The 24,898-nt window shown below is 40.8% G+C and overlaps 2 protein-coding genes across 2 annotated transcripts in view; one reads left to right on the top strand and one right to left on the bottom strand.

Moving 5' to 3' along the window:
* Positions 1 to 393: 393 nt before the first annotated feature.
* Tex28 (testis expressed 28) lies at positions 394 to 24,547 on the bottom strand. Its single transcript, XM_038315909.1, has 4 exons — positions 24,536 to 24,547; positions 21,989 to 22,710; positions 1,794 to 1,929; positions 394 to 750 (listed from the first exon to the last, which is right to left on the bottom strand). Exons 1-4 carry the CDS (start codon positions 24,545 to 24,547, stop codon positions 394 to 396), a joined length of 1,227 nt encoding a protein of 408 aa, XP_038171837.1.
* Positions 24,548 to 24,684: 137 nt separating this feature from the next.
* The window catches only part of Tktl1 (transketolase like 1), a 45,148-nt gene continuing 44,934 nt past the window's right edge, over positions 24,685 to 24,898 (top strand). The window contains 1 exon segment of the mRNA XM_038315910.2: positions 24,685 to 24,737. Coding sequence (XP_038171838.2) covers positions 24,685 to 24,737 — 53 coding nt within the window.

The raw sequence follows: 24,898 nt of genomic DNA on the forward strand, positions 1-24,898 counted from the left end.
CCTCCCTTCTCCTCCATCCTTGTGAAATAAACACAATTTCCCCATGCCCAATCAAAGTCCCAGAGATGGCCACTACAGTTTGGGGTTATCTAAGCTACTTGGGTGTTCAGGCACCAGACCTGGAGACAGTACAATGTAGATAAAAAAGACCAGAACATATGGTTTCTTTCATTTTAATACAATCCCCATGTCTACAGATATTATGAAAAGATCATGGAAAACTGGAAGGAGAAGGCAAGTTGACATATGCATGTATCACAATGAGCAAGTGGTTACAGAATTAAGAAAGTGACAGTAACAAAGTAGCTCTCTAGGGAAGGCTTATTGGATGCCCTCAACATCTGGAAGGAAGGAAGTAATGAACAAATTTAGGTGGATGATACTCCTTGCCCATCAGTGTACATCTAATTGAGTCTTAGCATCCTTGAAGTCTGATCTCCACTTAAAGGGGATCCAGGCTTGCCAGTCCATGATGGAGATGATATGCCGCTTCTGCCACACCAAGGTCCCAAGGCCAATTAACACTAACAGAGTGAACACACGCAGGCGTGAGTTGAGCAGTGGCAAGGGACAAGAACACAAGGTAGAGACCAAGACCAAGAGGATAGTGGTCACTGTGAGAAGCAGGCTTATGAATCTGAACAAAAAGTCTTTGGGACGGGTTCTGACACTGGCCATCATCTCCAGTTGGGTAGCTTGCTGTAGAGTTTCTAGTTTGGTTACTCTGCTCTTGAAAGTCTCCATTACATCCTGTAAATAATAAACATATATATTCACCAGAAGTAAGAACAAAAATGTACTTATCTAATTTAGTAAATTCATTTGCTTAGGGGTGTTCAAAAAGTACTGTTGAGATACATCTTTTTCTGCTTTATCTCTCTCTTTTTTCTTATTTATTTATTTAAGACAAGATCTCACTGTATAGTTCCAGCTGACCTAAAACTTGTTATGAAGACAAGTCTATTCTCAAACTCAGAGATCTGCTTGCATCTTCCTCCCAAGTCCTGGAATTAAAGGCCTGTGCCATCCCACCCAATGAGTTGAATTTTTTAGGAAAGATAGAACTTCTAGGACATGCACAGCAAAGATGAACAGTTACTGTGGAACGCTGGGCTAAGGGGTCCTGGTCCTTGTCTACTGCTGAGACTGAGAGTTAGGAAGCTAGACCCAAAAAGGGGTTTCTAGAAGCTTCCCCTCTACTAGCATCACAAATATCTCAGTATCCCTTGGGCTTGTCAGGCTTTACCCCTGAGCTGTAGGTCACAGAGTCCAGGCTATGGTGAAGCATTAATCTAATTCATTTTTATCAATGAAAAATCAGAAGTCAGATATCAGGATAAAAACCCTGAAGATCAAAGAACCAGGAGCAGCTGCCAGTTGTTTCCTTCCTCTCTTGTTCCTCAGTCCAAAGAAGTCAAAATCCTGTCTCCATCTCTTGAATGCTAGGATTAAAGGTGTGTGCCACCACTACCCAGTTTCTATGGTTAACTAGTGGCTAGCTCCACCCTCTGATCTGCTGGCAAGCTTGATTTGTCATAACACTATGGCTTAGTAATTGCCCCTACAGGATAAGAAGTAAAGTCCAAAGTTTACAAAGCAGCTTAGCTGCATGGCGAGAAGTGGAGCTCATACAGACATGCAAGGTAGACACTACTGGTTCTAAAGCAAAGGTGCAGGTTACTACTGCACCATCAGGGCAGGCACAGTTAGATCTTTTCTTGCCTTGGCTTGAGAGCATACAAATAGATTATTCATGCCCCCTTCCCCCAGCCCTTTCTCCCCGAGACCCTCACCCATATTTCCTTAGCTCTTTCATAGGACAAATAGGCCATTTTCTCTTCAGTGCATGCCAAATGCTGTTTAAGGTGGCAAATCTCATCCAGGTATCTCTGCAAGTGATCATTCACCTGTTCTTCCATCAGTGATTGTCTAGAAAGTAAGAGAGAAAATAACATTCCCTCTGTAGCTTACTCAGAGCTCATGCTGGCAGAGAGCACGCTGCAGCTGGATTTACTACCCCCACCCGTACCACACCACCCACTAGAACTCAGTCAAAGATGACTGCCTCTTCTACCTCTGCCTGGAAACAGTTATACTAATATATATTATTTACAATTACTCTCTAGTAACAGCTTTACCAAATGTTCCATAGACTAGAAAATGTAGAAAAGAAAATTTAAGCTATCTGTATATGCTATCAAATCCCCCAAACATTACCAGGAGCAGTGTTGAGGATGCAGTAGTTACTCCATAAATGTATATCTATTATAGAGCATGGAGAGTCACAAAAGATCACAGAGTAAAGTTCCATTTGTATGTAATGTCCATAAACATGAACAAATAAGTGGGTGCCAGGGGCTAAGAATCAGGGTGACTGCTAATAGGGTTTATTTTTTTCAGAGATAATAAAAAAGTGAGGTTAACTGTGAATATACTAAAATCCCACTAAAACTGTATACATGGATGGGAAAGACAGAATTTCACCCTGTAGTCTAGGTTAGCATTGAACTTGTCATCCTCCTGCCTCTGCCTCCTGAGTGCTGGGATTACAGGCATGTGTCACTAAACCAAGCTGATCTGTATACTATAAATGAATGAAATAAAAAGGATGTGAATTATAACTCGATAAAGTTATTCAAATAAAAGCAAACATTGAATTGTATTAATGGTTACACAACTCATTAAATTTAATGAAAACCACTGAAATGCAATTAAAATGGTGCATTTTATGACATGCAAATTATATTTCAACACAGATGTTCAAAAATACAAGCAAAAATACTACCTGTTATGTATACAAACATAAATAAGAAAGTATTATAGCAGGCATGGAAGAGATTAGCACCCCACTGAGGGTAGTGAGGTCAGACAAAGGACCTGGAGAAAAAGATACCAGGAGAAATGATTAGCATCCTATTGAGGGTAGTGAAGTCAGACAAAGGACCTGGAGTAAGAGATACCAGGAGAGTGCCTCTCTCTCTCTCTCTCTCTCTCTCTCTCTCTCTCTCTCTCTCTCTCTCTCTCTCTCTCTCTCTCTCTCTCTCTCTGTGTGTGTGTGTGTGTGTGTGTGTGTGTGTGTGTGTATGTTACTGTGGATGAAACCTGGAGTCTTGCACAAACTAGGCAAGCACCTGACCACTGAACTACATCCTAGCTCATACAACTGAATCTTTTGAAGTTTTATTTCTTCTTTTTAAAAGGCTTTGAAGGAAGTGTGTAGCAAGTGTTAAGATTTTATTTACAACAGAAAAACTTTTTTGAAGTTCCTCTTTTGGACCCCATGAAGGACAGGCCAGAAAACAGAAAACAGGCTACCAAAGAGGACTCTCTGATCCTTTCATTCCAGGCAGATCAGAGGAAAGTCTGACCTGAGTTAGAATTGGTGACTCCTCCATGAAGCCTATAGGAAGGCAGGGCTGCCACCCTGTGAGGTCAGGGAGGGGAGTCACATGCTTGCATGCTAGGCCATGGATTCTATCTCTACTACCACAAACAATCAAAACAAATTAAAAAAATCACTCTGTCTAACACAATTTATTTCAGAAATACAGTCTTGGCCATTTCTGAGAACTGGCTATTGGCATGTTGAATTAGAACCCAGTGGCTTTCACCCTGGAGCAAGTTGAAAACAGAAAGCTAGATATAGAAAGGACCATGTAGAACAGGCATGGTAGTGTCACCCTGAGCCAAGGTCAAAGTAAAGCCATAGGGAGTAAAAGAAAAGTCATGTAAGACAGGAAAGGTCCCATGATAGTTGACTCACCTAGGAGCCCAGGTTAGAAAGTGTCTGAAAAGGTATAATTAATAACAAGCATCAAATATAACTGGATAGTGAAATCGGCAATGGACATAGTGTTGACAAGACTAGGAAGAACACCACTTAGGAGCCTGAGGCAGGTGATTATACGGGAGAAGCGGAGTGAAGGCTGGAAAACTGAAGACTGGGGGTGGAGTGGTTGGATAGGGAGTCATAAGGGTGGATGGAAACAACTCATCAGTAGTCTGTCTGTGGACTAATAGAATTCAATAAAGTATGTGGGATGAAACACCAATGATAGCCTATGCTGGAGAGGTTGTAGAGTAAGGGGTACACTCATCCATTGTTGGTAGGAATGCAAACTTGTGCAACCACTTTGGAAAGCAGTGTGGCAATTTCTCAGGAAACTGGGAGTCAATCTACCTCAGGATCCAGCAATTCCACTCTTGGGAATATACCCAAGAGATGCCCAATCATACTACAAAAGCATTTGTTCAACTATGTTCATAGCAGCACTATTTGTAATAGCCAGAACCTGGAAACAACCTAGGTGCCCCTCAATAGAAGAATGGATAAAGAAGGTGTGGCACATATATACTTTAGAGTTCTACTCAGTGGTTAAAAAAAAAAATGACATTTTGAACTTTGCATGCAAATGGATGGATATAGAAAACACTTTACTGAGTGAGATAACCCAGACCCAAAAAGAGGAATATGGTATGTACTCACTCATAAGCGGATTCTAGCCATAAACAAAGGACATTGAGCCTATAGTTTGTAATCCTAGAGAAGCTAAATAAGAAGGTTAACCTAAAGAAAAACATATATTTATCCTCCTGGATATTGGAAGTTGACAATATCATCGAGCAAAAGTTGGGAGCAAGGGGGTGGGGGTGGATTGGGGGAAGGGGAGATGGGGAGAGAGAAGGGAGAAGTGGAGGATGGGGAGAGCTTGGGGGAATGGGATGGTTGGGATATAGGAAGGGTGGATTTGGGAGCAGGGAAGCATATATCCTAATTAAGGGAGCAATCTCAGGATTATTAAGAGACTTGACTCTAGAGGGGTTCCCAGGTATCCAGGGAGATGCTCCCAGCTAGTTTCGTGGGCAGCTGAGGAGAGGGATCCGGAAAAGGCCAGATCCTATAGCCATACTGATGAATATCTTGCATATCACCATAGAACCTTCATCCGGCGATGGATGGAGATAGAGACAGAGACCCACATTGGAGCACTGGACTGAGCTCCCAAGGTCCAAATGAGGAGCAGAAGGAGGGAGAACATGAGCATGGAAGTCAGGACCGCGAGGGGTGCGTCCACCCACTAAGACAATGGTACTGATCTAATGGGAGCTCACCAAGGCCAGCTGGACTGGGACTGATGGAGCATGTGATCAAACTGGACTCTCTGAATGTGGCTGACAATCAGGGCTGACTGAGAAGCCAAGGACAATGGCACTGAGTTTTGATTCTACTGCATGGACTTGCCTTGAGGGAGCCTAGTCTGTTTGGATGCTCACCTTCCTAGACCTGGATGGAGTGGGGAGGACCTTGGACTTCCCACAGGACAGAAAACCCTGACTGCTCTTAGGACTGGAGAGGGAGGGGGAGAGGGAGTGGGGAGAGTGGGAGGGAAGTGGGAGGAGGGGAGGAGGTGGAAATTTTTAATAAATAAAAAAAAGAAAAACACAGGATGCCTAATATCTCCAAGCCCATGTGGTGTCACACCTCTCTGATTCCAGTACTTGGAAGGCTAAGACAGTAGGATAAGTTAAAAGACAGCCTGGGTCACATAATGAGAATCATCTCAAAACAAACATAATGAGAACTGTCTCAAAACAAACATATCTCTAAGGAGCCTAAAAGGCTTGAAAAACAGATACTGCTCTTGTTACCCAAGGTCAGAGAGAGTCTACTCAATCTACTCTTCTAGAGGACCAAGGTTTGGTTCTCAGAACCCCCATGGTAGCTCATAATTCTCTGTAACTCCAAATCCATGAGATCTGACACCTCCCTGAAGACTGCACCACATGATGCACGGGAATTCACACAGGCAAAACACCCATACACATAAAATAAAAAATAAAATCTAGCTCCCATCCTTCATTGATGAAGCTTCTTTTTGAAGTAGATTCAGATCATTACAAAAAGCCACAACTACTCAAAAATCAGAGATCAACTGATGGTGGGTGCTTGTCCCCAACTAATACATTGCAACACCATCCTTACACTTAAGCCTCAGGGAACATGGTGGAAGAGGTGGCAGAAAATTTTAAGAGTCTGAGGACTAAAACGGGTGCTTCAAGATAGTCTCTCCTTTAAAAAAAAAAAAGAAAGAAAACAATGGGTTGGAGATGGATTGCATCTAGGAAGATATGGGGAAATAGTAAGGAATGAATATAATTAAGATACATATATTCCTTAATAAATAAGAAAAATACATAAAAAATAAATAGGTAGATTTGGAGAAATGGTTCAGGACTGGTTCTGTGATCATTTCACAGTAGGATAGAGTATCTTCAACATTTGGTTGGACAAGTCATTGAATTAATTTGTGCTTGGAAGGGTGAGAATATTTATAACAATGAGTAATATTAAGTAATTAAAAATTACTTAATTAAAAATTGCTAAATTATCATAACTATGAAGTGGCAAGATAAAGATCTCAGTGGGTTAATGAAGACAAATGAACAGATAACACAAGAAAGAAAAACTCTGGGAATTTAGGCAAAGGCAGTGACAAGATAACTCAGAGCTTGAAGATGCCAGGGATATGTAGTATCATGAAGGGCTGGCAAAGTTTCTGCTGTGGCTATGGTGCAATTAGCTAACAGGAATGGAGTAGAGGTAAAGTCCAAAGTGTCTAATGGGATTCTTGTCCCTTCAGCCCCATTTGGCTCTGAATAATATCCCTGCCAGACTGTGCTACCTCTCCTTACCCCACAGAGGGGTTCCATGTTAACTGGCAGCAGATTAATCAATCCAACCTTCTCTGTTCTCTCTTCTCCCTCATTACTGTCTTAGATGTTCCAATCATCAGCTTGTGCCTACTGAGCTTTCTTTAAGAAATCCAGAATTTCATGAAGCAATATTTGTAACATGTTGAGGCAGTGTGAGGAAGAATGAGCTACAGAACTTGGCTGACATATTCCCACTTGTAAAGGTCATAGAAAGTAGAAGAAATCAGCAAAAGAACAAGAAGAAAACCAAAGGATTCATAGAAAGAACAACATTTAAAAAAGCAGGGCTGGGTTGTCAAGAGACTTGACTCTAGAGGGGTTCCCGGGTTTCCAGGGAGACGCCCCCAGCTAGTTCCTTGGGCAGCTGAGGAGAGGGAGCCTGAAAAGGCCAGTTCCTATAGCCATACTCATGAATATCTTGCTTATCACCATAGAACCTCCACCTGGCGATAGATGAAGAAAATGACTGAGCCCCACATTGGAGCACCGGACTGAGCTCCCAAGGTCCTGATGAGGAGCAGAAGGAGAGAGAACATGAGAAAGAAAGTCAGGAACGTGAGGGGTGCGTTCACCCATGGAGACGGTGGGACAGAACTAACGGGAGATCACCAACTCCAGTTGGAATGGGACTGATGGAACATGAGACCAAACAGGACTCTCTGAATGTGGCCGATGGTGGAGGCTGACTGAGAAGCCAAGGACAAAGGCACTGGGCTTTGATTCTTCTGCATGGACGGGCTCTGTGGGAGCCTTCTCAGCTTGGTTGATCACCTTCCTGGACTTGGGGGGAGTTGGGAGGACCTTGGTCTTAACATAGAGTAGGGAACCCCGATGGCTCCTTGGCCTGGAGAGGGAGGGAGGGGGGTATGGGTGGAGGGGAAGGGAGGGAAAGGGGAGGAGAAGGGGAGGAGATGGAAATTTTTAAATATAAAAAAATAAACCATAAAAAATTTGCAAACCTTTGTCAAAAAATAAAGCAGGGCTGAAGGTGATTAAAATCATACACAGCATCATCACAGCAAAACCTTTGACCACCAAAACAGAGCAAATTCCAGGATAGTCAGGTCTACACAGAGAAACCCTGTCTCAAAACATAATCCTGTAAACTCAAAAAAAAGAGCCAGAGGAAAATAAAACTGATCATATTCAAAACATCACCATTTAAACAGCAGCAATTGATAGACCAGCTTGACTCCATATTAAGATTAGAAGCCATCTTATTACAAGGTCAAAATAAGTTCATTCCTATTTTTTGTAAAACTTAAGTTTGACAGTGTCTTGACCCATTTTCTGGGATTTGACATGTTCCACACCCTCTACTCTGACCATACTCTGGCCTCAACTCTGATAAAATAAGGTGTTCTGCCAAATAATGTTGTGATGTTCTGACAAGTTCCACTGTAATAAAAACCCTTGGAAACTTTTTAGCCTTGACATTTTTGAGCTATATAAGTCCCATTTTTTTCTATTTTCATTGCTATTCTCTCAGTCCTTGCTTTTGGGAGATGCCCTGTCAGACAGAAAATAAAGGTTGTTTAATTTGACCAAAACTTTTTGTCAGTGGTCTTTACTCTCATTCAGTGCTATTAACACAGCCTTTTCAACACAAAGAAAAGCCAGAATAGATTGTTTTCCAAATGCATAGTATTTCAAAGAAATAAATCCTAACCCAGAAATCTATGTCCAGCAAAGATATCCTTTAAAAATAAAATAGGGGTAAAATGACTCTGCAGGTAAAGACAAATGCTGCTAAGTCTGATCACCTAAGGTGACATAGTTTCCCTGTGACCTCCACATGTGCCCATATACACATAGAAATAAATAAATGTAACAAAAACTATTAAAAGAAGAAAGAGAACTGAGCATGTGCATTCATCATTCTTTGTCTCCTGACTGTGGGTGACCTTTAACTTCCTCCTGCCATGCTTTCCCTGAAATGATGAACTTTACCCTCAAACTGTGAGCCAAAATAAGCTCTTTCTCCTTTGGGTTTGTCAGGACTTTTTTTTAATCACCACAACAGAAAAGGTAACTAGTAAATCAACCCCTTGGCAGCACTCCAGGATGAGAAAGCCAGACAATTCATAGATACTAATTGTGCATTATAAAGAGCTAAAGAAAATAGTGCTTCTGGGTGGGGTGGGATGGGGGATGGGGGATGGGGAGAGAAAAGTGTGAAGTGGAGGATGGGAAGAGCTTGGGGGAATAGGATGGTTGGGATATAGGAAGGGTGAATGTGGGAACAGGGAATTATATATCTTAATTAAGGGAGCCATTCTAGGGTTGGCAGAGACTTGACTCTAGAGGGGTTCCCAGGTGTCCAGGAAGACGCCCCCAGCTAGTTCCTTGGGCAGCTGAGGAGAGGGAGCCAGAAATGTCCAGATCCTATTGCCATACTCATGAATATCTTGCATATCACCATAGAACCTTCACCTGGCATTGGATGGAGAAAATGACAGAGCCCCACATAGGAGCACCGGACTGAGCTCCCAAGGTCCTGATGAGGAGCAAAAGGAGGGAGATCATGAACAAGGAAGTCAGGACCATGAGGAGTGTGTTTACCCATTGAGACGGTGGGACAGATCTAACAGGAGACCACCAAGTCCAGTTGGAATGGGACTGATGGAACAGGGGACCAAACCGGACTCTCCGAATGTGGCTGACGGTGGAGGAGGACTGAGAAACCAAGAACAACGGCAATGAGCATGAACTCTACAGCATGGATGGGCTCACTGTGAGCCTTGTCAGTTGGGTTGCTCACCTTCCTGGACTTAGGGGGAGCTGGGAGGACCTTGGACTTAACATAGTGAAGGGAACCCTGATGGCTCTTTGTCTTGGAGAGGGGTGGAGTGGGGGTATGGGTGGAAGGGAGGGGAGGGAAGGGGGAGGAGGAGGGGAGGAGATGGAAATTTTTAATAAAAAAAAATGAGAAAAAAAGAAAAAATAAAACAATTAACACCAAAAAAAAAAAAAAAGAAAATAGTGCTTCTTGACCACACTACTGTACTCTACACTCCTATTTTTAACAAACAATTTAAGCAATAGGATGATATTGGTCAATCTGAAGATTCCCCATAAAAGTGGAGGGATAAAACTGAGTCCATACAACTGTGTTCTGAACTCCTCACATGTGCCCCTCCAATTATTCACTATATGACAGTAGTAAATAAAGTAAAAAAAAAGCCTCAAAATAAATCAAAGACCTTAATATAAGACCTTAAACCCAAAAAATTAAAAAAAATAATAAAACACTTACAGAAGCTTAAGAAATGGTTCAGTGGTTAAGAGTAGTTGCTGTTAATTTTTCATAGCCAGAACCTGGAAACAACCTAGATGCCCCTCAACCGAAGAATGGATAAGGAAAATGTGGTACATTTACACATTGGAGTACTACACAGAGGGAAAAAAATGACATCTTGAAATTTGCATAAAATGGATTGATCTAGAAAATATATTGAGTGAGGTAACCCAGACCTAGAAAGACAAATATCATATGTACTCACTCATATGTGGCTTTTAGACATAAAATAAAGAAAAAACAGCTTGGAAACAAGTATTGCTATTTTAATCTTTGACTAAAGGAGAGTATGCTAGACCTGACCTAAATCCAGGATTCTCTCCTGAGTGATTGGGGATCTCAAATTGCCTATCTGACAGGATTAGTATTTATAAAAGGATATAAAGAGCTCTTAAAATTCAACAAGAGAAAGACAAAACTATACAGCCTGAAAATAAGCTAAAGACTTCAATAGGAATTTGATAAAGAAAAATGTACAAATGGCCATAAGCAGATAAAAAAGGCTTGACATCACCAATAACTAGAGATTAAAATGTTAAGTACCAACTTCTGTTCTCATATACTTAGGGTAATGGCTCTAGGAGGCAATTTGTTCCCCATGTAATACTTGGAAATGTCTGGAGACATCTTTGCTTGTCACAAACTGAAGAGAACTGGCAGGCTAAAAATGGTTCCCTAAAAGATAGCCATGTCTTAATCCTCAAAAGAATTCTTCTAGAAATGATATAGTTAAAGATACTGACATGTGGAAGTTATGTGGGTGAACCCTAAATGTAATCATGAGTACTCTTTTCTTTGTGTGTAACACTGGAGATGGAGTCTAAGGATTATGTGTGATGTGCAAGTGTTCTACCATAAAGCTAAACCACTAGTTCGCATGCAGTCTTGGGAAGATAGAGATTAAACACACATAGAGAAGGCCTTGTGAAGACAAAAAAAATGAGAACTTTGAAGGGCTATGTGTAGTGGTATTCTCCTCTATTCCCAAAACTTGGCAGGCAGAGGCAGGAGGACCAGAAGTTTCAGGGTTATCCTCAACTACATAGCAAGTTTAAGACCAGTCTGAGAGATGTGAAACTGTGTCTCTAAAAGTCAAACCAAGGAAGACAGAAAATGAAAAGAAAGGAGAAGAGGGGAGAGACATAGAGAGGAGAAACAGAGAAATGAAGAGTGATTCCAGCCTTGGAGATATGGCCACAAATTAAGGTATGTAGCACCACCAGGAAGCAGAGAAAACAGTGCAACCTTGCCTAGTAAAACTAATTTTAGATGTCTAGCCTATAAAACTGTGAGAGAATAAATTCAGATTATTTAAAGCACCAAGTTGGAGCATTATGTGATGGCAACAAAAGGAAGCCAAGGTAGGATGGTGCTGTTGGCATCTGGTATGTAGAAGCCATGTGTAGTACCAATCATCTTACAGTGCCAGAGAGGGCACAGAGGGTCAGGGGCTGGCTCCCTGCCACTTCCAGCCAGTACCCCTCACCTATGAGTAATCAACTTCCTCTGCTTTCTGCTAAATTTTAGCTTCATCTTCTCTTTAGGTATTCCCTGACACAAGAACCCTAACATCTCCTAGAAAATAGTTATTTTAGCTTATTGCCACTCTTGGTTTTGTTTCATTTTGAGTCTTGCTATGTCAACCCAGTTGGCCTCAAAGTCATAGTGATTATCTTGCTTGTGCCCGAGTTCTAGGATTATAGATGTGAACAACCACACTTGGCTTAGGGCCACACTTAACAGATATCTTAATACCAAATTAGAAGAGGAAAAACAACTACAATGATAAACATTACTGTTGCTGCAGACATATATGCAGACAAAGCATCTATACACATAAATTTTTTAGAAAAGAAAAAGAAAGCCAGTGTAGCATATAGCATAAGTCTTCAAGCAAGCCAATGAGCAGCATTCTGGTGTGGGAAAATGGTCTGTATTCTGTCAACTATATTTTAAATAAATGCTGATTGGCCAGTAGCCAGGCAGGAAGTATAGGCAGGACAACCAGACAGGAAGTAGAGGTGGGTCAATGAGAACAGGAGAATTCTGGGAAGAAGAAACCCCATTCCTCTGCAGTTGTGACCCCACCACAGAAGAAGCAAGGTGTGACTGCCTCGCTGAATAAGGTACCAAGCCACGTGGCTAGCATAGACAAGAATAATGTGTTAATATAAGTTAAAAGAGTTAATAAGTCTGAGCTACTAGGTCAATCAGTTTATAACTAATGTAGACCTCTGTATGATTTCTTTGTGACTTAATGGCTGCAGGAACCAGGCAGGACAGAAACCACAGACAACAGCATTCTTTCATGATTTCTGCTTTAAGCTCTTGTTTGAGTTCCTACCCTCACTTTCCTCAATGACAGATGTGTCTAACCTGGAAATGTAAGCCACATGAATTCTTACTTCCTCTAGGGTAGTTTTGGTTAGAGTGGTTGTTTTTTTTATAGCAACAGAAAATAAATTGGAACATAGGGTCTGCCACTGAACCTAGAACTCACTGATTTTGTAACACTACCTGGTCACCAAGCCCTAGTAATTCTTCTGTCTCTGTTACTGCAATACTGGGGTTATAGGAATGCACCACCATGCCCAGATTTTTATCTGGTTGCTGAGGATCTGAACTCAGGCCTTCATACTTCAACAGCAAGTACTTTACCCACTGAGCCATCTCCCTGGCCCATAAAATAAACAATGTCGTCATTTATATGGAAGTATGAAAGACCCCACATAGCCAAAGCAATCTTGATTTTTTAAAAAAAGATACAGACATAGTCGAGGTCTTTCTGAATAAGACCATAATTCTGGAAAAAATAATGTAAACAAATGACAAATGGGACTTCTTAAAATTAAAAGGCTTTCTATACAGCAAAAGAGAGAGTAATTGAGTAAAGAGATAGCCTGTAAAATGGGAGATCTTTGCTAGATATACATCTGACAGATGATTAGTATCTGTAATAAACAATGATTTTTTTGTTTTTTTTGAGTCAGGGTTTCTTTGAGTAGCCCTGGCTATCCTGGCACTAGCTCTTTAGACCAGACTGGCCTCTAACTTACAGAAATCTGCCTGTCTCTGTCTCTCAAGTGCTAGGATTAAAGGTTTGCACCACCACCAGTCAGCCTACAATGAATTAAAAAAAACTTAAAAGAAATCAAACAATTCAATCGGTGTTGATGAGACCGCTTGGTAAACAAGTAGTTCCCTGTTGGAGCTCTGGTACCTACATGGTGGAAGGAAGAGAACAAACTCTTGCAAATTGTCTTCTGACCTCTGCTGTGGAACAATCTTTTCTACACTATGACTATTTATTATTCTCTTTGGTTTAAAAAAAAAGCTGACTGGATCCTCCTGCAGCTTCAGTGGAACTCTGACACAGCTTGCTCCAATACTGAAGGGACTTAAGAGGTGAGTGAACAGCCACAGGACAGGACGCCCCACTCTCTAGGACCTACACAGTGGGACAAAACCCCGGGCCCCTCCCCCACCTCCCTCTGCTTTTCTAGCCAGCCAGCAGAGTTTCCTGCAGCTAGGCTCCCCTAAAACCCAAACACATCCAGTGTTCATCCAAACTACTAGCCACACCCCACCCCAAACCCGCCTATCCTGCAACCTCGCTGGAACTCTAAAACACAGCTTGCTCCAATACTGAGGGGACTTAAGAGGCGAGTGAACAGTCACGCAGCAGGACGCCCCCACTCTATAGGACCTTTCCAGTGGGACAAAACCCCAGGCCCCTCCCCCAACTCCCTCGAGTTTCCTAGCCAGCCAGCAGAGAGTTTCCTGCAGCTAGTCTCCCCCAAAACCCAAACCTATTCAATGGACCCCCCCAAGCGACTAACCACACCCCGCCTAAGAGCTGAGAGCTTGCTATAATACTGAGGAGATCAAGAGCTATAACACTGAGGGGATTAAGAGAGAGCATCAAAAGAGCAAACCAGGAGAGAAGACCAAGAGAGCAGGCCTATAGAGGCCTCAGAGGTTTTCTGAGATAGACACTGACAGTACAGAGCAGACTGGGGGAAAAAAAAACTCCCAAACACTCAGACAGCCACTGCAAGGATTAAGCCAAGAATCAATGACACTGCTCATCACGTTTGAAGAAAGACATGGATAGGTGTCAATGCAAGAATTCCTTCAGCAACCTAAAAAGCAATATGGTAACACCAGAACCCAGTGGTCACACAACAGAAAGACTTGATCATCCTAACCCAGAAGAAGTAGAAGAAAATGACTTTAAATATAACTTTTTTTTTTGGTTTTTCAAAACAGGGTTTCCCTGTAGTTTCTAGAGCCTGTCCTGGAACTAGCTCTTGTAGACCAGGCTGGCCTCGAACTCAGAGATCCGCCTGCCTCTGCCTCCCGAGTGCTGGGATTAAAGGCGTGCGCCACCACCGCCCAGCTAAATATAACTTTATGAAAATGATGGAGACCTTTAAAGAGGAAATGAAAAACTCCCTTAAAGAAATGAAGAAAAAGGCAAACAAAAAAATGGAAGAAATGAATAAATTCCTCAAAATAAACCAAGAAAAGACAATCAAACAGGTGAAGAAAATAGTTCAAAGCTTGAAGACTGAAATAGAGGTAATAAAGAAAACACAAACTGAAGGAATTCTGGATATGGAAAATCTGGGTAAACAAATGAGAACTACAGAGACAAGTATTACCAACAGAATACAAGAGATAGAAGAAAGAATCTCAGGCGCTGAAGATACTATAGGGGAAATAGACTCATTGATCATAGAAAACATTAAAGCCAACAGATTCTTAACACAAAACATCCAGGAAATCTGGGACACCATAAAAAGACCAAACATAAGAATAATAGGGGGAGAAGAGGGAGAAGAACTCCAGCTCAAAGGTACAGAAAATATATTCAACAAAATCATAGAAGAAAACTTTTCCAACCTAAAGAAGGATATCCCTGTGAAGGTACAAGAAGCTTACAGAACACCAAATAAACTGATCAAAAAAAATCCCCTTGCCAAATAATAATCACAATAAACACAAAACATACAGAATAAAGAAAGAATATTAAGAGCTGCAAAGGAAAATGGTCAAGTAACATATAAAGGTAAACCTATCAGAATTATACCTGACTTCTCAATGGAAAACACGAAAGTCAGAAGGTCCTGGATAGATGTTCTGCAGACTCTAAGAGACCATGGATGCAAGCCCAGGCCACTATACCCAGCAAAGTTTTCATTCACCATCAATGGAGAAAACAAGATATTACATGACAAGACCAGATTACACAATACATACCCACAAACCCAGATATACAGAAAGTACTAGAAGGATAACCCCAACCTAAGGAAGCTAACTACACCCACAAAAACTCAGCCATCTGATAACACCCACCAGCAAAACCCAAAGAAGGTAAACACACAAACACTACTACTGAAAAATAACCGGAATTCATAACCATTGGTCATTAATAATGCTTAATATCAATGAACTCAATTCACCTATAAAAAGACACAGGCTAAGAGAATGGATATGAAAACAGGATCCAGCCTTATGCTGTATACAAGAAACACACCTCAACCTCAAAGACAGACATTACATCAGAGTAAAGGGTTGGGAAAAGGTTTTTCAAGCAAACGGACCTAATAAACAAGCGGATGTGGCTATCCTAATCTCTAACAAAATTGATTTGAAAATAAATCAGTCAGAAGAGATGGAGAAAGACACTTTATACTCATAGCAGGAACAATTCATCAAGATGCAGTCCCAATCCTGAACATCTATGTCCCTAATATAAGAGTACCCACATATGTAAAAGAAACATTACTAAAACTTAAATCACACATCAAACCTCACACACTAATAGTAGGAGATTTCAACACCTCTCTCACCAATGGAAAGTTCAACCAGACAGAAACTTAACAGAGAAATAAGAGAACTAACAGATGTCATGAATTAAATGGACTTAACAGACAGTTATAGAACATTTCACCCAAACACAAAAGAATATATCTTCTCAGCACCTCATGGAACCTTCTCTAAAATTGATCACATACTAAGTAACAAAGCAAACCTCCACAGATACAAAAAAATGGAGTAACCCCCTGTGTCTTATAAGATCACCATGGATTAAAGTTAGAATTTAACAACAATACTACTCTCAGAAAGCCTACAAACTTGTGGCAATTGAACAGTGAACTACTACTGAACCACCCCTGGGTCAAGGAAGAAATAAAGAAAGAAATTAAAGTCTTCCTTGAATTCAATGAAAATAAAGACACAACATACTCAAACCTATGGGACACTATGAAAGCAGTGCTAAGAGGAAAGTTCATAGCACTAAGTGCCCACATAAAGAAAATGGAGAGAGCTCACATTATTGACTTAACAGCACACCTGAAAGTTCTAGAACAAAAAGAAGCTGACTCACCAAGGAGGAGTAGAAGACAGGAAGTAATCAAACTGAGGGCTGAAATCAACAAAATAAAAAGAAAGGAAACAATCCAAAGAATCAATGAAACAAAAAGCTGGTTCTTTGAGAACATCAACAAGATAGATACACCCTAATCCAAACTAACCAAAAGGTAGAGAGAGAACATCCAAATTAACAAAATCAGAAATGAAGAAGGGGACATAATAACAGACAATGAGGAAATTCAGAGAATCATTAGGTCATACAAAAAAACCTGTACTCCACAAAGTTGGAAAGTGTAAAAGAAATGGACAAATTTTTAGATAGATTCCATACACCAAAATTAAATCAAGACCAGGTGGGCAATTTAAATAGACCTATAAACTGCAAGGAAATAGAAGCTGTCATCAAAAACCTCCCAACAAAACAAAAGCCCAGGACCAAATGATTTTAGTGCAGAATTCTACCAGAACTTCCAAGAACATCTAATACCTATACTCCTCAAAGTATTCCACATAATAGAAACAGAAGAGACATTACCAAACTCTTCTTATGAAGCTACAGTTACCCTAATACCAAAACCACACAAAGACCCAACCAAGAAAGAGAATTAGAGACCAATCTCACTCATGAACATTGATGCAAAAATTCTCAATAAAATACTGGCAAACTGAATCTAAGAACACATCAAAAAAATCATCCATTATGATCAAGTAGGCTTCATCCCAGAGATGCAGGGCTGGTTCAGCATACAAAAATCTATCAATGTAATCCATCATATAAATAAACTGAAAGAAAAAAACCATGTGATCATTTCATTAGATGCTGGAAAAGCATTGACAAATTCCAACACCCCTTCATGATAAAGGTCTTGGAGAGATCAGGGATATAAAAAATATATCTAAACATAATAAAAGCAATATACAGCAAGCCGGCAGCCAACATCAAATTTAATGGAGAGAAACTCAAAGCAATTCCACTAAAATCAGGAACAAGACAAGGCTGTCCACTCTTTCCATATCTCTTCAACATAGTTCTTGAAGATTTAGCAATAGCAATAAGACAACAAAGGGAGATCAAGGAGATTCAAAATGGAAGGGAAGAAATCAAATTTTCATTATCTGTAGGTGATATGATAGTGTATATGTGACCCCAAAAACTCTACCAGAGAACTTCTATAGCTGATAAATACCTTCAGTGATGTGGCAGGATACAAGATCAACTCAAAAAAATCAGTAACCCTTCTATACACAAATGATAAAGAAGCTGAGAGGGAAATCAGAGAAACATCACCTTTCACAATAGCCACAAATAACATAAAATATATTGAGGTAACAAACCAAATAAGTGAAAGACCTATTTGACAAGAACTTTTAGTCTTTGAAGAAAGAAATTAAAGAAGATACCAGAAAATGGAAAGATCTCCCATGCTCTTGGATAGGTAGGATAACATAGTAAAAATGGCAATCCTACCAAAAGCAATCTATAGATTCAAGGCAATCCCCATCAAAATCCCAACACAATTCCTCACAAACCTTGAAAGAACAATAATCAACTCCATATCTATCACCATGCACAAAACTCAAGTCCAAATAGATTAAAGACCTCAATATAAATCCAACCACACTAAACCTGATAGAAGAGAAAGTGGGACGTAGTCTTCAATGCATGGGCACAGGAGACCACTTCCTATGTATAACCCCAGTAGTACAGACACTGAGAGCAACAATAAATAAGTGGGACCTCCTGAAACTGAGAAGTTTCTGTAAAGCAAAGGACATAGTAAATATGGCAAAAGGCAGCCTACTGAATGGGAGAAGATCTTCACCAACCCCACATCAGATAGAGGACTGATCTCCAAAATATATAAAGAACTCAAGAAATTAGACATTAAAATTCCAAACAACCCAATTTAAAAAATGGGTATGAAACTAAACAGAGTATTTTCAACAAAAGAATCTCAAATAGCCAAAGGATACTTAAGGAAATGTTCAACATCCTTAGCTATTGAAAATGCAAATCAAAACAACTCTGAGATGCCATCTTACACCTATCAGAATGGCTAAGACAAAAAACACTAATGATAGCTTATGCTGGAGAGGATGTGGAGTAAGGGGGACACTCATCCATTGCTGGTGGGAATGCAAAGTTGTACAACCACTTTGGAAATCAATACAGCTGTTTCTCAGAACATTGGGATTCAACCTACCTCAAGATCCAACACTACCACTCTTGGGCATATACCCAAAATATGCTCAATCATACTAGAAAAGCCTTGGTTCAACTATGTTCATAGCAGGATTATTTGTAATAGCCAAAACCTGGAAACAACCTAGATTCCCTTCAACCAAAGAATGGATAAAGAAAATGTGGCACATTTACACATTAAAATACTACTCAGAGGAAAAAAACAAAAACAAACAAAAAAACAAGGACATCTTGAATTTTGTATGCAAATGGATGGAAATAGAAAACACTATCCTGAGTGAGTACCCAGACCCTAAAAGATGAATATTGTATGTACTCACTCATAAGTGGATACTAGCTATAAACAAAGGACATTGAGCTGCTAATTCATGATCCTAGAGAAGCTAAGTAATAAGGTGAGCCCTAATAAAAACATATATAGACCCACCTGGAAATTGGAAACAGACAAGATCACCTAACAAAATTGGGAGCATGGGGGTGGGAGGAGAAGGAAGGGTTAAGGGGAAGAGGAGGGGAGAAGGAGAGGGTTGAGGAGAACTTGAAGGAATGGAATAGTCGAGTTGGAGGAAGGACAAAGATGAGAGCAAGGAAAGAGATATCTTGATTGAGAGAGCCATTATAGGGTTAGCAGAAACCTGGCTCTAGAGAAATTTCCAGGAATCCACAAGGATGACCCCAGCTAAGACCCTAAGCAATAGAGGAGAGGGGTCCGATCTTGACTTGCCCTTTAGTCAGACTGATGATTATCTGAAATATTACGATAGAACCTACATCCAGCAACTGACGGAAACAGAGGCAGAAACTCACATCAGAGCACTGGACTGAGCTCCCAAAGTCCAGTTGAAGAGTGGAAGGAATGAGAATATGAGCAAAGAGGTCAAGACCATGATGGGTTCACCCACTGAAATAGTTTACCTGAGCTAATAGGAGGTCACCAACTCAAGCCGGACTGGGAAGGAAAAAGCATAGGACCAAACTTCTGAATGTGGTTGACAGTCCCATGGCTGGCCAGAGTGAGAGGCCACTGGCAATGGCACCAGGATTTATCCCTACTGCATGTACTGGCTTTTGGGGATCCTATTCTCTTTGGATAGATACCTTGCTCAGCCTGGATATAGTAGGGAGGGTCTTGGACCTTCCCCAAAGCAATGTGCCTTACCCTCTCTGAGGATTCGATGGAGATGGGGTGGGAGGGCTATGAAGGGAATGGGAGGGGGAGTGGGAACTTGGGTTGGTATTTTTTTTAATCTAATAAATTAAAAAAAGCTGACAGGCCAGTAGCTTGGCAGGAAGTTAGGTTGAAAAGCCAAACTGAGAATTCTGGGAAGAGAAAGTGCAGAGTCAGAGAGTCAGCAATTGCAGAGGAGAAAAATGAGAATGCTGTACTGAGAAAAGGTACCAAGCCACAAGACTAAGCAGAGATAAGAATTATGGGTTAATTTAAGTTTAAGAGTGATGTGGAATACTCTTTTGTGCACTGTGAAGATTTGTTGCTGTTACTGGCTTATAAAGAAGCTGACTGGCCAATAGATGAACAGGATAAATTTAGGCAGGAGAGCTAAATTGAGAATGCTGGGAAGGAGAAGAACAGAATCTGGAGTCACCAGGCAGATGTAGAGGGACCAGATGAACGTGTCATGTTAATAATGTACTAAAACATGGCAGATTGTAAATAAGGAATACTGGTTAAATTAAAATGTAAGAGCTAGTTATTAATAAGCCTGAGCTATTGGCCGAGCATTTATAATTTATATTAAGCCTCTTAGTCAATTATTTGGGAACAGACAGGTGGGACAGGGAACATCTGTTTACAGACCTCTACTTGTGTGCTGTACACACATGCACACACCCACACACCCACAAAATGCATAAATTAAAACATTAAAAACAACTCAATAAATTGGTTAATGAACAGATGGTTCTCAAAAGATAAAACATAAATAGCCAAGAAACATATAAAAGGTATTCCACCTCAAAGCAAATCATAAGTACACTGAGAGCCCCGAATGACTGTCAGAAGAACAAAACAAATAACAACAGATTCTGGTGAGGATGTGGACAAAAAGGACTCTTTTTATATTTCTAGTTGGAATATAAACTAGTCCCAGCTACTATGGAGATCATCAGTAAGGAGGTTTTCAAAAAAAAGCAACTAAAAACAGAGCTGTATGTTAGTGCATACCTTTAATTCTAGCACCCGGGAGGCAGAGGCAGACAGATCTCTGAGTTTGAGGCCAGCCTGGTCTACAGAGTGAGTTCTAGGACAGCCAAGACTACACAGAGAAACACTGTCTCAAAAAAGGAAGAAAATAAAAACAAAAAATAAAGAGCTAAAATGCATAAAATCATATATGTATATGTAAAATTAAAGTAGAAATATGTGTCTATGAATAGACACAATAAAAATAATAATAGTAATGAAACCTTTATTTCTCAGTGGCTAGTTTACTTAATGATAAGCTACTTTATGACACTTACTAATTTTCACTTACAGATTCTTATATAAATGTTCCTAGTAGTCCTTGGGAAAATTCAAGACAATGGTTCCATTTGCATTTTCCTCCTAATATGCGTAGGCACTAAAATGACAGCAGAGTCCTTCTTTTCATGAATATGCTGGGACTCTGGATTATTGACACAACCTCTCCCTCTCTTGCTAGGATGTTAAGTGTATTTGAATTAATTTGTCATTGACTATGATAAATGTTTTGACAGTGACATCAGAGAGGTCAAGGTATCCAAGACTGGTTGGGAACCAGAGAAAAAGTACAAGTACAATGGGAGTGAAATGGAACCATTGAGAGTCTAGATTTATGTTTTGTTGTTGTTGTTTTGAGACAGGGTTTCAAGGCTGGCCTTGAAAGCACTAGATAGCAAATACATAGCTTGCATCTATTTTAAAATGTTGGATCCCTTTTTTGTCAGAGGTAAAAATAAATTCAAGCCACACCATACTGAAGAGAAAGCACCCACAGAAGGTAGTCACTTTCAAACTGAATATCCAATACATCCAGTGCTTGACATTATACTCCAGTTTAGATTTAAGTCCCAACAAAGTTTCCTAGCAAATGGGACCTAGGGGACATTACCTCTCTAATACTAGCAGTCTGCCAGGCTCCCACTGCACATGCATGCCTCTATTGTTCCATTGCACCAAGCAGACTGCGTAACAGGCACCCTAGCTACAGCCTATTTAACCAGCAAGGGGCAAAGGTTGGTGTGGGGCAGGAGGCAAAAAGAACCACTCATTCCACTGTAGGTAACAGCCACCGAAGAGAAGCACAGACCTGCTTTTCTCACCTGCTCCTTCTCAACCCTTCATAGGTGGATCTCAAATTATCTCGACTGCTTCGTGTCTTGGGAGTCAAGGTGTAAGAAGGGGCTTTCCTCACCTGATTTTCTTTTCCTGGAGGGACTCCACTATCTCCCGAACATCAGTCACATGACTTTCCTTGAAGCTTTGATGGGAGACCTGAAGGCCAGCATGGACCTTCCTCGCTTCTGTCAGTTCTTCTTTCATCTTCTGCAACAGTAGCTTTCGTTGCTGAGCCACATACGTTTTGTCTGAGAATTTCCTCTGTTGCATGCCTGACAAGTGACTCTCCAGAGTGTAGGGCCTAGCTATGTTTATGGGCAGGTTATCTTTCCCACCTGCCTTGGACAACTTGGAATATGAGACCTTCTCACCAGGCTGCTTATGATTGTCCACAGCACTTTCCATTTTCAGCACTGAGCTTGTAGGGTTGCAGCCCTCTTCCAGTTCCTTCAGCTGCAGGTGGCACTGATAGAGCTTCCGTTCTATGTGAGCAATTGTGGCAGAGGTGCGCTGGTTCACCCTCTCAAAGGCCTGCCGGATATGTGGGGCCTGGTGTCGGTCAGCTTTGGATACCAGCTTGAGGTAGCTCATGGTATTCTCATCCCTACTGGCCTTCTCCACTCTCAGCTGCTCTGAGAGGTAGAAGATTCGATGCTTGACACCTTCCCTCACATTACGGGCAAGCTCGCCATCTGAGAAGCTGGTGTGACTGCTAGGGCAATCCTCACGGGAGGACAGGGACCTGTAGGAGGGCATGTTTGGAGGGAGGGTTGCACTTGAGCTCTTGTTGCTTTCCACCTGCATTGAGAAACAATAAAACATGCAACAGGTCCTCTGTGAGCTGTTTCAAATAAAAGATTTGAAAATGTATGGAGTCACTTCAGAAATCATGCATGTGTGCATAGACAATGATGTGTACAAGGCTTGTGTATTCAAGATGGACCAAACACAGACTGTGTGGAGATGGAGTTCATTTCTTAGGCCCTGAACTCCTACCTTTTCAACACTTAACTCCTTGCCCATAACTTACTACAAACTCAAATGGGTAAAATTTGTCCCCTACATCCGCCTCACCTGGCCTTGAACCTATCTTCCTATTATCTCTTCCAAGAATTACGAGTTACGTCTCTCACTTAATTAGGGGCTGTTCTTATAAAGTAGCAGTAAACTTCTTCCCATTAATCCATATGGCTTTCTGTATTGCTACTTCTGGGGAAATGGTAGTTAGAAATGCTAACAGTTTAATCCACTCTTGAAATCATTTACCCCACACATTATTTTCTGAACATTAATGAGACAAAATAGTCAGGGATTCAAATGAGAGCAATACACTACTATACAACAAAGGAAATAAACTGCATCCTTGAGAAATAGGAAGGAATCTTACAAGCATAATGTTAAACAGAAAACTTCACATTGTGCTTTGTTCTATTTGGATAAATATCAAGAACATGCAAGATGCAATGAGGTTGTATAGGGATGTCTACATAGATGACAAACTATAAAGGCAAAACCTAGTCGTGAGAAATACAAGCATAGGAGGAAGAATTCCCTGAAGGGGATTGTGATTGTAAAGCAGGTGGAGACTGTGGTGCTTGATAGCAGTTACTTATCATTATTTCTTAAGATGCATGTTTATGTTTTCTGTACCTTTGTGCGCATATTCCAGATTCTGCAATTTTAAAAAATGTTTTAAGAGTTCAATAGATGGATTTAATAGAAGATTTTATATGATTAGATAAAGTTGCTAAATAGTAAAACAGAGCTGAAAAGAAAGTATCTGGATCCAGCACAGAGATATAAAGAAATAGAAACTTTTTGAAGTAGAAACAGAAAACAGGATGAGGAGGCCTAATAAAAATCTCGAGGAATCCCTGATCCTGTGCAGTGGAGTTCCATCTGGACTGAACCTCCACCTGGCGATAGATGAAGAAAATGACTGAGCCCCACATTGGAGCACCGGACTGAGCTCCCAAGGTCCTGATGAGGAGCAGAAGGAGGGAGAAGATGAGAAAGAAAGTCAGGAACATGAGGGGTGCATTCACCCATGGAGACGGTGGGACAGAACTAACGGGAGATCAACAACTCCAGTTGGAATGGGACTGATGGAACAAGAGACCAAACCGGACTCTCTGAATGTGGCCGACAGTGGAGGCTGACTGAGAAGCCAAGGACAAGGGCACTGGGCTTTGATTCTTCTGCATGGACGGGCTCTGTGGGAGCCTTCTCAGCTTGGTTGATCACCTTCCTGGACCTGGGGGGAGTTGGGAGGACCTTGGTCTTAACATAGAGTAGGGAACCCTGAAGGCTCCTTGGCCTGGAGAGGGAGTGAGGGGGGGTATGGGTGGAGGGGAGGGGAGGGAAAGGGGAGGGGAGTGGAGGAGATGGAAATTTTTAAATATAAAAAAAAACATAAAAAAAGATGAAAAAAATCTCACTGTACCAGAGTGAGAAGATAGAATGATTATTACAAGGTAATCCATAAGAACTTTCTAGAACTAATAAAGGTGACAAATAAACACATTAAGAAGCTTAGTAAATTCCAAGTAGAACAAAACAAACTCAGAAATAGATCTGTATCAAGAGACAAGATATTAAACTTAGAGAGGTAAAAACATATTACCTTTAAAACCATGACGTTTAGCCTGTAATCTGACTTCTTAATAGCATCAGTAAAATCAAGAATATGGCTGAATAGTGTCTTTAGTACCGTAAGAGATATGCTGTTGGAGAAAAATAAATCAAGTCAGATTCAAAGATTTGAAAATCAGAATGTCTTCAGCACAACCAGTAGCCGATGAAGAAATGCCTTCAAAGCTTGAAAGGTAAATGATTTCCAGCCTAGAATTTATTTTATAACAAAGCCATTCTCGGAGTTAAGGACTCTTTTTTTCCTTTTCTTTCCTTTTCTCCCTTCCCATTTCCTTTGTCTTCTTTTCTGTTGTCTCTCCTCCCTCTACTTTCCTTCCCACCCTTTCCCATTCTA

Source organism: Arvicola amphibius, chromosome X (assembly GCF_903992535.2).
Source record: "Arvicola amphibius chromosome X, mArvAmp1.2, whole genome shotgun sequence".
Lineage (NCBI taxonomy): Eukaryota > Metazoa > Chordata > Mammalia > Rodentia > Cricetidae > Arvicola > Arvicola amphibius.